The sequence below is a fragment of the Aedes albopictus genome, chromosome 3 (assembly GCF_035046485.1).
Source record: "Aedes albopictus strain Foshan chromosome 3, AalbF5, whole genome shotgun sequence".
NCBI classification, from domain to species: Eukaryota; Metazoa; Arthropoda; class Insecta; order Diptera; family Culicidae; genus Aedes; species Aedes albopictus.
The window spans coordinates 75,555,290-75,569,738 of NC_085138.1; the positions used below are offsets into that span (position 1 = coordinate 75,555,290).

The following is a 14,449-nucleotide window of genomic DNA, read 5'->3' on the forward strand; positions in this document are numbered from 1 at the left end:
TTAGAGGAATTTTTGTAGAACTCCTGATGTAACTCCTGAGAAATCGTAAAAGATATCCCCAGAGACAAGGATCTTAACTGAAGGAATTCCCGCAGAAACCCTTCAAGGAATATGCAGAAAGAAATACTTGATGAAATAGTTGGAATAAGTTGATTGCATTTTTTATACGAGAGTAAAACTTATCCACAAACTTTTGTTATTACAGTTTTGACGTGACATGTGTTCAGATCTTAACTTTAATAAATGAGACCTCTGAATTTTAACTGCTATCCTAAGCTAAGTAAACAGCTATGTTTGGTCCTGTGGTTGGGATAAGTATCAGGGGCATTTTCATTATGCTCATGAATTTTACTTCTATATCGGTACTGAATTTCATAAAATTATATTTTGGTTTCTAGCACATTTTTTCTTGTATTTTGGGACCCCTGTAGGTACAAAGGGAAATCATCGAAAAAAAGGACTTCAAATAAGTCATCTGTGTGCCCATTTCAAAATCTCACGAAGGGGCCCCTACAAACCCTTCAGCAGATCTGCAAGTATTGAACTTATAATTGTAGCAAACTTTCGCTATTTAAAAAACTTTATTCAAATCCGCACCTCCGCACCCCCCCTTGCTACGCCACTGGCCCCGGGATTCCCCTTGAAACTTAAACCCCTCAACCCCTTCAACGTTTGGACGACATAAAACATCCCAGGATATAAAGAAACCGTTTTATACCAACGAAGAAGCCTATAAAACCATATTCAACGTTTAGTATCATCCGTTGAAGGTTATTGATGGAGAATGAACAGAGTTCGTTTAACTGCGAGAGAGACTCAACGGTTTCTATTTCCGCTGAATTATATATGATTCAGAATGCCCCACAACTTACCGTAATTGGCGGGATTGTGATAGCTGGGACACTCCAGCCCAATGGACGCCAGGAATGGAACCAGTCCATTGACCCGACCCTGGTAGATGCACTGTCCCTCCGCCAGCACGTACAAATTGTCGAACATTTCGAATATCCTTGCCGACGGTTGATGGATCGTGCAGACGATGGTTCGCCCGCCACGGGCTAGCGATTTGAGCAGGTGGATTAACTGCGAACAGGTGGCGCTGTCCAGGCCACTGGTCGGCTCGTCGAAAAACATTACAGGTGGGTTGTTCACTAATTCTAAGGCGATTGACAGTCGCTTGCGTTGACCGCCGGACAGGTTCAGCGCCAGGGTACTGGCAGCATCCAGCAGACCCAGGGATTCGATGATTTCCTCGACGATCTCTTTCTTCAGTTCTAGGGATATGTCCTTGCCCAGCTTGAGGTTCGCGGACACCATCATGGCTTCGCGCACCGTCAGATACGGTAGTAACCGGTCGTCTTGCATGATGTAGCAGGACAGCTTGCGGAACTTGCGCAGGTTTCGGTCCTTGCCGTTGATTAGGACAGACCCTATCAGGTTGGAGGTTCTGTAATTGTCGGGTTGAAGCTTCATTAGCAAACATTTCTTTACAACACTAGAAACGCGACTCTTACTTGTAGCCGGCGAGGATGTTCATGAGGGTGCTCTTGCCGGCCCCGGACGGACCCATGATGGCGGTAAGCTCGCCGGAGCGGAACTTGCCATTGATGCCTTTGAGGATTGTTTTGTAGCTCCGTTTGTGACCCTCGGACACCGAGTACGCCAACTCGTTGAACTCGATGTCTATGGGGGGCCTCTTTGGTAAGTGCGTTAGCGAGGCCTGTAATCAGAAACAAGAAAAGAAAAACGGAAATCATCGTATTACTTCACCGGAATGTCCAGAAATCGAATTCATTCAACATAGAGAACAATAACCGCGTGGTGTGAGATAAGCCTCCGGATGGCCCATTGAAAGCTACCGATTAGTGCGATTGAATACGATTGAGATAGCACAAATCCAAAAATGGCAGTTGATTAGGCGAATGATTAATTCCGGGTGCGTTCAGTTTTATCGCACCCATCACTTTGTATCAGGTGGCGATCTGTTATCGAAGCGATGGACATCCGACAACAACGTTACTTTATGTACCATGAGCCTCATGAACGAGGTAGACATCGTCGGAAGGTTTAACTGCATCTTTTAGGCGCTTGGAAACAGGGAATTTATCGAAAAGGATCCATTATTTTGATTAAGTTTGACCGAAATTCGTGAACAACAGTGTAGAACAGGAACGGAGGCTACTTGGATGAGTTCATGTAGATAAATGTATCAAATTCAATTCTTCGTTGCACGAAGAATATTTTTGACAGGTCTCAGCTCATTTTGACAGATAACTAATGAAGAGTAAAAAGGAGAAAAACAAAGGCCGTCTTTGTCTTACTCATGCAGAACTGTCAGAACTGCCAGAGTGACCTGAGAATTGTCAAATCGTGTAATGAAAAATTATTAAACACAATCGTTAAATTATGAATGTCTGACTTACCATGCCTTTCTTTTGACCGTTTTCGCTATTGTTGAGGACTTTCCGCAGGTTCGAGTCCTTGGTCTGTCCGTTTGTCATGATGGAGCCATTGCAGAGAGCATTTTGAGAGTTCCTAGAAAAAAGAAGAGTAGAAAAAAGGCAGACATTCAGTAACTGTTGAATGGAATATCTTAATTTAAACTAAACGATACCTACTGTCGGCAACCGACCCGGCAACGAACAAGGGATAAGTATAAGGGAGACTTGGTACATGTATTGTCAGGATTTGTAATAAACCGGACAAGTTAGTCTTTTAGCATACTGCATACGATTTAACATAAATTGCATACGGTTAAAGTGATAGTGAATTCTGTTCAGGTCCTAGATCTGAGACCGTGAATTCAGGTCGGTTGACCTCGTCGCCAACACTTCCTTCAAGTGCAACATTTACCATAGCGGTTGCGATAAGGAAGAGCATGGAGTCGGTTTAATAATGATCGTAGGTGAAGCAAAAACTCTCTTGAGCATAAGTCATCGAATCTACGTGCATAATTTGTGTGTGACTGAATTTCATGCTTGCCCATGAAACGCCTCTGCAATATCCCTGAAGCTTGCGTTAGAGCTTGTTGAGTCCCCTAAAACTCTGAACCGCCTTGAGATGCCTGTGAAACTCCCTAAAGCCCCCGTGAAATTCACCTAAAACCCCTTCGAAACCTCCTGAAACGGCATGAAATGCCTTGAAACGCCTCTAAACAACACCCCTCGAAACGCCTAAGAAGCTCATTTGAGAGCCCATGAAGCCCACTAAAGACCCACCGAAACCTCCCTGAAGCCCCACCTGGAACTCACCTGAGAGCCCATGAAACCCCTTGAAACTCATCTGAAACCTTCTGAAACGCTTATGAACTCCGTCCCTCCTTCTCTGAAACTTCCGTGGAGCTCACCCGAGAGCATATGAAGCCCCTTAAAATCCCACTGAAACATCATGAAACGCCACCAAACGCATTGAAACGCCTCTAAAATACCCCTGAAGCCCCCGATGAGCTCACCTGAAAGCCAATGAAGCCCTCCTAAAACTCCTCTGATACCCGCTGCAACGAGTACAACGTACCCATAAAGTCGTTCTGAAACCTCCTGAAACGAATTGAAACGCTTGTGAAACCCCGATGAAACTGACTTGAAACCTCCTGAACCGTCTATAAAACCCCCTGAAATCCCATTTGGCTTCTTTAGCGGTGTTGAGATAATTTCATATTCTGAATCTGCATACCAAACTGGGCCGAAATCCAACTTGTCATGAATTTTGGTGCCCGGAAACGTATTCATAAATTTATCGAGAAAATTGCAGAAGAAATTTGTGGGGAAATTTGCTAAAAATGTGTCCGGGTTTTCGTTTACCGGAGATTTCCAAGAAATTTAATAGAAAATTTCATTGGACATTCAGAAATTGCTTCAGGCACTTATCATGGTCCTGCTAAAATTTCTTCAGCATTTTCTTTTAGAATTTCCTCTTTGATTTCAGAGTTTTGTGGAAAATTCTTTTGGTAGGCCGCCAGAATCTCTTCTTGCAGTAGCGTTAGAACAAGTTTTTGTTAGGTGCTCATTCTTTTTGGTAATCGACCAGCAACTCCAGAGATTACAGCTGATGTCCTCTAAAATTCTCTTTGGATTTCTCAAAAAAGACACCACCGATTGCCGTTCAAATTTTACTGGAAATTTCTCAAAAATTCCAGCCATTAATTCTGCTTGGAGTATCTCTATGAACTCTGGTATGAATTTCTACTAAATCTAGCATCTTTTTACGGATTTTTTTTCATGTTATATGGGGAAAACTGTATCTCTAAATAACGGGCTCCAACAACACTGTCGACCCGGGCCGTCACATTTGTAAATCCGGCAAGGTCTTCAACAGAGTCAAAGACTGCTTTTCAGCACTTGAGCAATTCCACAATTATTTACTGAGATCTTTCTCTGTCAATGACCATTTGGCATTTTACTATAGTGTGGTAAGCACAAGGATAATCCATGTCCCAGGATGTCAAGAATATTTGTATTATCTTCCTGTATGGATCTTCCCCTTGACAAACAATAAACAGAAAATTGGACCAGTCACGTCCTGAATATCTGCGCGAAAAAACATGATGAAGAAGGCATTCTCTGCACCACTGAAGCCGGACGTGGGCATGGAATAAATGAAACTACTAAGCAGAAAGTGATCGATTTTTATGATAGCGATCACATAAGTAGAGCTTGCCAGGAACTAACGATTTCAGGGCTGAAAAATGGTCGTAAGGAACGTGTGCAAAAATGCCTTTTAATGATGTCTTTAAGGACGCTAATTGTTCAGTGGTTGTCAACAGCGTGATGCATTTTAATCCAAATCCGTTCAACGGTTCTAAAAAACGGTGCTCTAGAAGTTTTGAGCTATGTACTCCAAATACCTTGTCCTTAAAGAAAGCTTACACAATTTTTCAAGAATGTCAAGATATTAACCCTCAAAGCCCCAGGACAAACTTTTTATTTTTAATTGGCTGATACTCAGGATCTGTAAAATATAAAAATAAGCGGTTTTCACTATGATCGATGGGAAGAGTTGTACTTCATGTTAGGGTAGTTGTCACACCGGAAGTTCATGTTTGAACCTGTTTTTGCACCGGAAATAAGTGTTCCCTGGTGCAATGTATTAGCGGTTCGTCTATGAATCTGGCATTTTATAATAATTCTGAACTCTTTAACAACTTGAAATGGTAGGCCAACGCAAGAACACAATGCCGAGGTTGTTTTCAAGCATGAGTTGCATCTGAAACTTGGTCCCAGATGTGTACTTCCGGTAGGGCTCGGGGCACACTGTTTTTCGTGATCACACGGAAAAAAATCCATTCCCCTAATCATGAATAAAAAATCATGTTCTTATGATGTCTGCCAACTCATAATATCATAATTAAAATACATAATATCATGAATGAGTTGACCAGAAATATGAATAGAAACAAGCATTTTCATAAATTATATTCATGGTCGCTTCCTAGCGTTACACTTATCTGCCATATGCAATTATATAAATCGCGCGGTCGTCCAGCACAGACATGCGGAAAAAGTTGAACCTGCTATTTTTGCAAAGTTTTTATTTGGTTAGAGTAATAAATGTGCATATATGAGGAAATGGAACATCGAAACAGTGTGCCAGTAAGATTCGGCAGTTTGTTGGGAGTTGATTGACTAAAAAGTAAACGCGCAAAAGTAAACAGTGCCCAGTTCGCGTTTTCGTTGTGTCATCCGTCGTTGTTCCGAGTATATGTACGGAAGGTGAAGCAAAGTGGGAATCGCGCGCGCTAATTTTCGGCAATTCTCGCTATTTTTCCGGTTTATCCATCGTTCGACGACTTCGGAGATTCAGCAAGTGATGTGAACTAGTGAACAATTGATGTGGTTTGGAGGGCATCCTTAGCCTGTTGGATGTAGTAGCCAAAGACAAAAATAGTAAACCAGCTAAATATGATTATCCGGTGAGTTCGATCAATGTTGTTCTCTTTTATATTTGAACATTACGTATCTTCACTAACAAGAGGCCAACTAAAAAGTGCTGCTTGCTCATAGAAAAAAAAAAGATGATGGATAGGTCCCAAAATCATAGAAATGGGCTCTGATATCATGTATTTTATTTTCTTATGATTTAAGCTTGCATCGTTTTATTAATCTAATTAAAAGCATTTGGGACCGACGACGACGAAATCATAAAAGTAATTCTTAATTCCATGAATTCTATGCATGGTTCCATCTTCCTCAACCATGATTTTATGAATTTGACTGAGAAACATTGAGGTCCGACGGCGACGGAATCATAAAAGTAATTCTTAATTCCATGAATTCTATGCATGGTTCATCTCTCTCAACCATGATTTTATGAATTTGACTGAGAAGCATTGAGGTCCGACGACGACGGAATCATAAAAGTAATTCTTAATTCCATGAATTCTATGCATGGTTCCATCTCTCTCAACCATGATTTTATGAATTTGACTGAGAAACATTGAGGTCCGACGACGACGGAATCATAAAAGGAAATTCTTAATTCCATGAATTCTATGCATGGTTCCATCTCCCTCAACCATGATTTTATGAATTTGGCTGAGAAGCATATAGGTCCGACGACGACGGAATCATAAAAGTATTTTTTGATTCCATGAATTCTATGCATGGTTCTACCTCACCAAACCATAATTTTATGAATCTGGTGGTAAAGCATCAGGATGTGCATCCAGGTTTATGAAAATTATTCTTGGCTTCATGAATGCTACTCATGATCCCAGCTTATTTAATCATAGCTTCATGATTATATTTTCCATTTTTGGTCGTCGAAAGCCAAAACAATAACGGGTGCATAGCGTTATGGTGAAATCAATCATAAGATCATAAAATTTAATCATGGTGTATATTTATAACATAAAATCATAAAAATATCGGGAAACTATGAGTCATATTCATGGTCTTGGGAATGGATTTTTTCCGTGCATAATTATTTTGGACCTCAAAAGATTATTTTAGAAGTTTAGTGTCTATGAAGAATTTGTTAGGTATACCAGAGTCCTTCTTTTAAAAGTATTACTCATGTGATTAATCCACCTAGAATTCATACACCCGTGTATGAATTCATGACCCGTGGGTCATACTTTTAGCCAACGAATTATTCCAAGACCATTGCATACTTTTGGGCGTTTATCGGTTTCTGTCCCAAATCACAAAATTGGTTCCAATTGGGTTTTTAAATTAAGAAAAATTCAATGATTTTTTATTTTTAAACGAAAGAACACGTTTTTCTGAGCCGCTATGATTTTTTTCAGATTTTTAGAACTTTATTTTGGTATCTAAAATCAATTTTAAAGAGATTTTTTTGAAATCACCTTTTGACAGCTGGTCAACTGCTTGACAGCTCCGCTCAGTACAAAATGCGACGAGGGGTGATTCGACAAATTGCTCCCATACAAATTTCAAATTGATTTCTAAATAGGTTCCCGGGCACCAAAATTGATGAAAATTTGGATTTCGACTCAGTTTGGCATGCAGATTTAGAATATGGAATTATCTCAACACCACTAAAGAAGCCAATTTATAATAACACGATTCGGTAAGAATTTGAAGGCCAGATTAAGATTTCACTTGAGTTGATCTACCGAGAATAAACAGCTATTTATTGAAAAAGTAGCTAAAAGACAGCGGTAGAACATATAGCCAAAACATTGCACCAGGGAACACTTATTTCCGGTGCCAAATCAGGTTCAAGCATATACTTCCGGTTTTACAACTACCCTTGCTTGAAGTACAGTGGGGTTCCGATTTTGGCAACAAAATTTTTATTTTCAGTTGCCAAAAATGGAATCGTGCTAAAATCGGAATCTCTTTTCATCAACATTTTTTTACATTTCTCTGTTTGTAAATGATATCATAATATGCCCAGTTACCGCTATGGGACGATAGGACGATCTAACCCCGGAACAATTAGTTTGATTACATTTCCGTAGAGCAGTGTGTAGACTCATCACACTGCTACAAATGAATGGATCCCTAAAATAAAATATTGTTATATGGGTAGCTAGCTATATTTGTAACTTTTTTGAAGCATAGTAGAAATTCTATGTGAAATATTTTCATAAATGTCCTTTGTGCAATTTATAACCGCATAAGTGACGTTAAAACGCCTTAAAAGCATGAAATCTATGATTATGTTGATTTCAGATTTAAAGACTTTACAGGTTGTGTGTTTTGGAAATATAGAATGACAAACAGAACAGTTGATAATACACTATAGAAAATTGAGTAAGTTGAGTAAGGTCTTAAAAATATTACATTGTTTGCTGGAAAAGAAGGTGTTAAAACCAAGTTGTACAGCAAATAGGCAGCATTTACTTTGTGGCAAAAATAGGATCATTCGTGAAAAAAAAGCAAACATGAAAACCACTAACATTTAAATTCACCCAATCTACACACGACGCGTACTAAACAGAATAGGACACAAAAAAAGAAAAAAAAGTAGACATTTAATTGGAGTATATCCGCACATGCGTCATTCCATCCAGCAATTTTTGAAATATTACGTCAGTTTGATAAAACTTCTTAAATAAACAACAACTTCCTCGAAATTTCTGATCGATTTTGTAACATATTCTTATATTTGGATAATATTCACGAAATTTAACAGGAACTCCTGAAAGAATCCCATCTTGTGATATTTTGCAAAAACTATGAAAAATATCAGGCAAAATTTCTGCAGATGTTTCTGAAAAATGAATCTCGTGGATTTATTTCCATAATTTGCAGCGAAATTCATGTGTAAATTCCTATAAAAATCTATGAAAATCTCGAAAAGAGGCAATGAGCTATACGGACTGAACGACACATAACTGAACAGCGAACACTAGATAGAGACCAGAACTCAACAAACATTTTGGCCGTATAAGCATCGAATAAACTGCTTTTAACCCTCGAGTGATCGCGCTGTTGTATTTTGTACAACACATTGAAATAATCTTGTTTTTTTTTTGTTCTCAGCATTAACGTGGTGCTGACGGCGGTGGCCAACCGCGCAAGTTACGGAAGGTTAACCTAACTCACCTAACTTCAACTAGGGTATCGCGCCACTTGGGCGGTGGCTTCTATATTCGTCTGTTCCCCACTATAAATCAGTCAATTTTGAACCAATTGACTTGAAATGTTGTACACGGGTAGATACTATACCTATCTCACCACATTCCAAAAGTTGTGTCAATTGGTTCAAATTTGACTGAGTTATAGTGTAAAACAGACGAATATAGAAGCCACCGCCCAAGTGACGCAATTCCCTAAATAAACTGTTGTTTAACTACTTCTGTTTTTAGGTATGCCGATGAAACTTGTAAATTTTTAAGAGCCCCGCATAAACTTATATGAAAATTTCCTTGATGAATTCTGAGAGGGTCAAATGAGATTTTTTTTAATGAATTTCTAGATGGCTGGAAATATTAACAGAGCCAAACAAGAAGTCAAAATGTACATATCACTACTAGACAAATAGTGAGGTCGTATCCTTAAAGATTATGAAATAATTCTCTCAAAGCAATTTTCCACAAATTCTCTAATGCAAAAGTACCCCAGCGGACCCTTGTGCTCTCAAGGATAACACTTTCGCTTTGTAAGTAAAAGGCCGGAGGTTCAATTCCTAGCCGAAATTATTCAATCTATCGTTTCTACTCTAATCAACTGCTCTTACGAAAGGATAATTGGGACTACATCACTGTCTGGAAAGACAAAACAACATTAACAACGATATGAACAAAAATACCACGTGCTCATCATTCAACCTTCGTCAAAAGTAGAAAAGCAAGCATTATCGAAGCTTTTAGTGTCAGCAAGATCTAAATAAAAAAATATCGTTCAACTCTGTATTTGCAAACAGTTCATGCTCTAGCCCTAGTGGACAAATGACTGACTACAAATGTTGCGAAAGTGAATAACAAAAGACATACTTTGAACATCAAAGCCACAGCTAAACAGTCGTGGATATACACCATGACTAATCTGCCCATATATATATATATATATATATATATTTGCAACATTTGCAGTTTTTGTCAATATTGAGTTAATACCGGGGATCATCTCCAAATCATCATTACTTTCATCCACCAAAAAAAACTTGACTAGTTTGTTCTTCAAAATGTGAAATAAACAGTGAAGAGAATTGTCAGACAAAAGAGGCACAAAACAAGCAACAAAGAAGGCGCGGCGATTATTCTTTATCCCTACTGGTAACAGATAATGACATGATCTCGAAAATTTTTGTTGCAGACAAAACGGAACCTGAATTTGTTGCGTACTTTTCAACTCGTGAATAATCAATTATTACCAACCCAAAATCGAAACTTTTTGATGATACATCTTCAGCAGTGTTGCAGTGTTTACCGACTCGAAGTTACCGCTCAAAAATCACAATGGAAGTCCTAAAAACCTCTAAACTCGTGGTGCATGATCGTTGTCCTATTCTGTTCAAGTTGGGACAAACCTATGTCGCATTGGGTAGAATGTCGCAACAAATTCAGGTTGCGACATTATCGTTATTGTTGCGCGATGGTTGAATTTTGATTCACTGGAAATAAATACCAAGTCGTTTTGTCTCATTATCGAATATTCACGAATGTAACCGCATTACAGTCACACTAGGAATTCACACTGGCCTCATAGCGTACCGTCAATCATAATTTGATCTAATCATTTTTTTCAACTATTCACCCAGTATAGAAGAAGAGCTGTAGAAGATTTCATTAAAAAAAGGCTTAATTTTATTTTTTTTGTAAATTTTTTGAAATTTCGATCCTTTTCTATACTAATGCAAGTTGTAAACTTTGAGCTCAATTTTCTCCAATGCCTACTTCTGTCGAATGTGACTGTTATGCAGTTATGGGCAGTAATGGCCATGCTAAGGGTGACGGGTTTAATCCCAGGTAGGCCCAGGATCATTTTGTAAAGGAAATTTCCTCAATTTTCATAGACATAGAGTATCTTCGTGCTTGTCGCACGATATACACAATAATAATTGTGCGGAAGTGCTCGAACACTAAGCTGAGAAGCAGGCCTTGTCCTAGTTGGGACTTAATGCCAAATACGAAAGATCTCGGTTTTGTGCACCCTGCACTCAATAAGCAGTTGGAAATAATAGAAAATGATATATATGGATCCATACATCACGTATTTAAGATATGTTTGGCAAACATGAGTGGGCTGGTTCCTTTGTACGAATGCCGGAATAGCATAAAATCGATAATATCTCTTATTAACATAATACAAGTTGTCTATTAGAAGAATTATTTATCGATATTTGCTATATTTTTATTTGATTTGAAAATGTTGCCAAAAACGGAAATCTTTGTTGCTAAATTCGGGGGGTGCCAAAAACGGAACATGCCAAAAAAGGAGCATGCCAAAAACGGAATCCCACTGTACAACTCTTCCCATGGATTATAGTGAAAACCGCTTATTTTTATATTGTATAGTTTCTGAGTATCAGCCGATTAAAAATAAAAAGTTTGTCCTGGGGCTTTGAGGGTTAAAGTTGGGTTCACTTTATTCACTCAGTTAAGGCCTAAGCATTGTGTACCGCTTGATAAAACAGGCACTCACAATGTGTGCGATTGCACCATTCATGAAAATGTAATTTGATGCATAATTGCATAAAAATGGTATCGCTTTCAGAAATTTTAGAAAGCATGATGTGTGAACCTTCTATCAGGACAACAGAGTGTTATTTTTTCCGTACTTACAAAGTTTGCCCTTTAACAGATGTTGTAGAAAAAAAACCTCATAACTATGTAAGAAGATAGCGGAAAAGAAGACGTTGTTTTTCAGCAGTGGCTAACCACTGATCGATGTAATTTGGAAACCATTATTAAGCCTGTGGAGTGTGGAGAATTTGTATCTGTATTTGCACTTAATTGAACAAAAAAGATAAACTTATAATTCATGACTTCATCTACAAACAACAGTCAGCATTTTTTTTAACAAAAAGAGTACTTTAGGTCAAAGTGAAACACTTGTATTGTTGGATTTCTCTGAAAATTATTCTTTTATTATACAAAATGCTGCTCAAGGGTATCATTGGAATAATTCCCAGGCAACAGTACATCCATTTGAAGTTTACTTTAAAAGTAATGGTAAATTAGAAAACGTTAGCTTTATTATAATATCAGAAGTAATACCCACGACACAAAAGCTGTTCAGTTATTCATTTCAAAATTATTAGACTTTTTGAAACAGTCGATTAATTTTTCAAAGATTACATTTATGTGTGATGGTGCTGCAGCGTATTATAAAAAAAAACTTTGCAAGTCTATGTAATTTCAAATAAAAGCATGGGTTAAAAGCAGAGTGGCACTTTTTTGCAACATCGCATGGAAAAGGGCCTTGTGATGCCATTGGTGGCACTCTTAGACGAATGACAAAACGAGCCAGTCTTGGATTGTGGCAAGACTATTAAAACTCCTCGGGAGCTTTACGAATGGGCAGTTACACAAACAGTCAAAAATATCATAACATTAAATTTCTGTTATATATCGAATGAACAACACATAACAACAGCAGAAGAGTTCGAAGAACTATTCAAAAATGCAAGAACTATAACTGGCACAAAAAAAAAATAATTTTTTTGTACCAATCGCTCATAATAAAATCATGGCCAAAACATATTCCAACTCTAATGAAAAATCAAAGGTTTTCAAATTGTTTGATTAAATTAATAAAAATATATGAATGTTCAACTAGAAATAAGTTTAAAGTGTAATACCACATAAAGTTGAAAAATAAAAATAAAAAATAAATAAAATAAAATAGTTTTTTTTTAATATGCGTTTATCCGATATCCCCACAATGAAATTATGCACCTATCATTCAGCGTTAACAACATTCAGTTTGATCATTCAAAATTCTAATTCAAAAAAATCCTACTTAATTTTGAGTGACATCAATATAAAAACTAGAGAATATATACGCTCTTTTCAAATTTTATTCCAGATAAATGATAGATTTTTTAAAGTTGATACATCTATAAAGTATCATTGGTTGACGAGAGGCTTCTGAGGTAATATATGGCTATGTTAGAACGAAACACACTGAACAATAGTCACTCAATTTAGATACAAAGAAAAAATTTTGTTATAAAAACTTTTTTTACTTAAATATGTCATAGTAACATTGTTGGGAGAAAATGTAGGTAATTGAAATACCTTTCTCCAGAAAAAAAGCATCCATTTAAAAACATAGGCTTTTTTTGTAATATTGATTTTAATTTTTAAAACCTTTTTTTATCAGTGTAGGAAGTAGTTTTAAATTTCTTTGATATTCTTCTAAAAAGCTTCATAGAATTTCACGATACTCCGCCTTACAATACTTTTTTGTACCTCTTGTCATTTTTAAGTTACATCGATTTAAAAAAATCAATGAAAAAAAAATTAGGTCCTCTTCAAAAGTTACTCTCGGCAAAATTCGAAAAACAAAGTATGCAAAGTTGCTTAGAAATATTGTTTTTGCCCACCAAGTTTTATTCGATTCTGAAAGGGTGCTGCCAACCCCATAGAAGGGTTGGTGCGAAATGCGTCTATTGGCGATCAAAAGTGAGGTTAGGTAACGTAAATTTTCAGCTTTGGAAGCAAAAATAAATAACATATTTCTGCTCTATACTTTGTATGAAAGTTGTCAGAATGTGCAATAATTTCACTTTTCTTCATTTTGTATCATGAGTAATTCAGTCTAGGGTTTGTAATTACCTGTTTTAGAGAAGCGCCACCTGCACAATTTAGCTTTGCGTTTGATCGTCAATAGTTTAACCCATAAATATCTTTTCTAAAACTTGATTATAATCCCTATTGTGGCAAATTTTGACCTAAATTTGCTTTATATAATATGTTTGTGCCTTTTTCATAGAAATAAGCACAAGTTGATTTTACTTGAAAATTAATCGCCATATCATCACTGAAACAGCAGTGAAAAGCTCTTGTCTATTAATTTAGTAAATTATTAGAGATGTAAACTCGAAATACAATGTTTTGGACTGCTGCGCTGCTACAGTAGCATAGACAAACAGACGTAACACTCTGATAATTTCCATCGTACACCAATTTAACGGTCTATTTGAAAATTTGATAGTTGGCCAACTGACCATCCGAGTTTGGCGTTTGCCCACTACCGCCACCTAGGCGAATATGTTTCCGTGACTATAATTTGAAACGAAAAATGTACGAAGTGTTACGTCTGTTTGTTTGTGACAGTAGTATTGCTGGAAAACTTTTCGGAAAAAATTCCACCGTGCCGGAGCTGATAAACTTTAGATAGAAGTAGAAGATGATGTTATCCAAAACCAAATGCTGTATTTGATCAGTGTTATATGACTTTTCAATAAATACATTTACTTTGAAAATCTGGATTGCAGATTTGAAATTAATTCATCTTTTAGCTTCATCTGATGAGCCATTGGCAAAGGTAAGTTGGAATATCTATAATTATTGGCTACTAGCTGTCCCGGCAAA

At 37.3% G+C, this 14,449-nt stretch overlaps 1 protein-coding gene across 2 annotated transcripts in view; it reads right to left on the reverse strand.

The window, feature by feature from the left end:
- The window catches only part of LOC109427075 (ATP-binding cassette subfamily G member 4), a 157,856-nt gene that overhangs the window by 16,322 nt on the left and 127,085 nt on the right, over positions 1-14,449 (reverse strand). For both annotated transcript variants that reach the window (XM_062859178.1, XM_029867140.2), the window contains 3 exons: positions 2,424-2,535; positions 1,515-1,720; positions 873-1,447 (listed from right to left, as the gene is read on the reverse strand). In XM_062859178.1, coding sequence (XP_062715162.1) covers positions 873-1,447; positions 1,515-1,720; positions 2,424-2,535 — 893 coding nt within the window. The remainder of the gene's footprint in view (positions 1-872; positions 1,448-1,514; positions 1,721-2,423; positions 2,536-14,449) is intronic.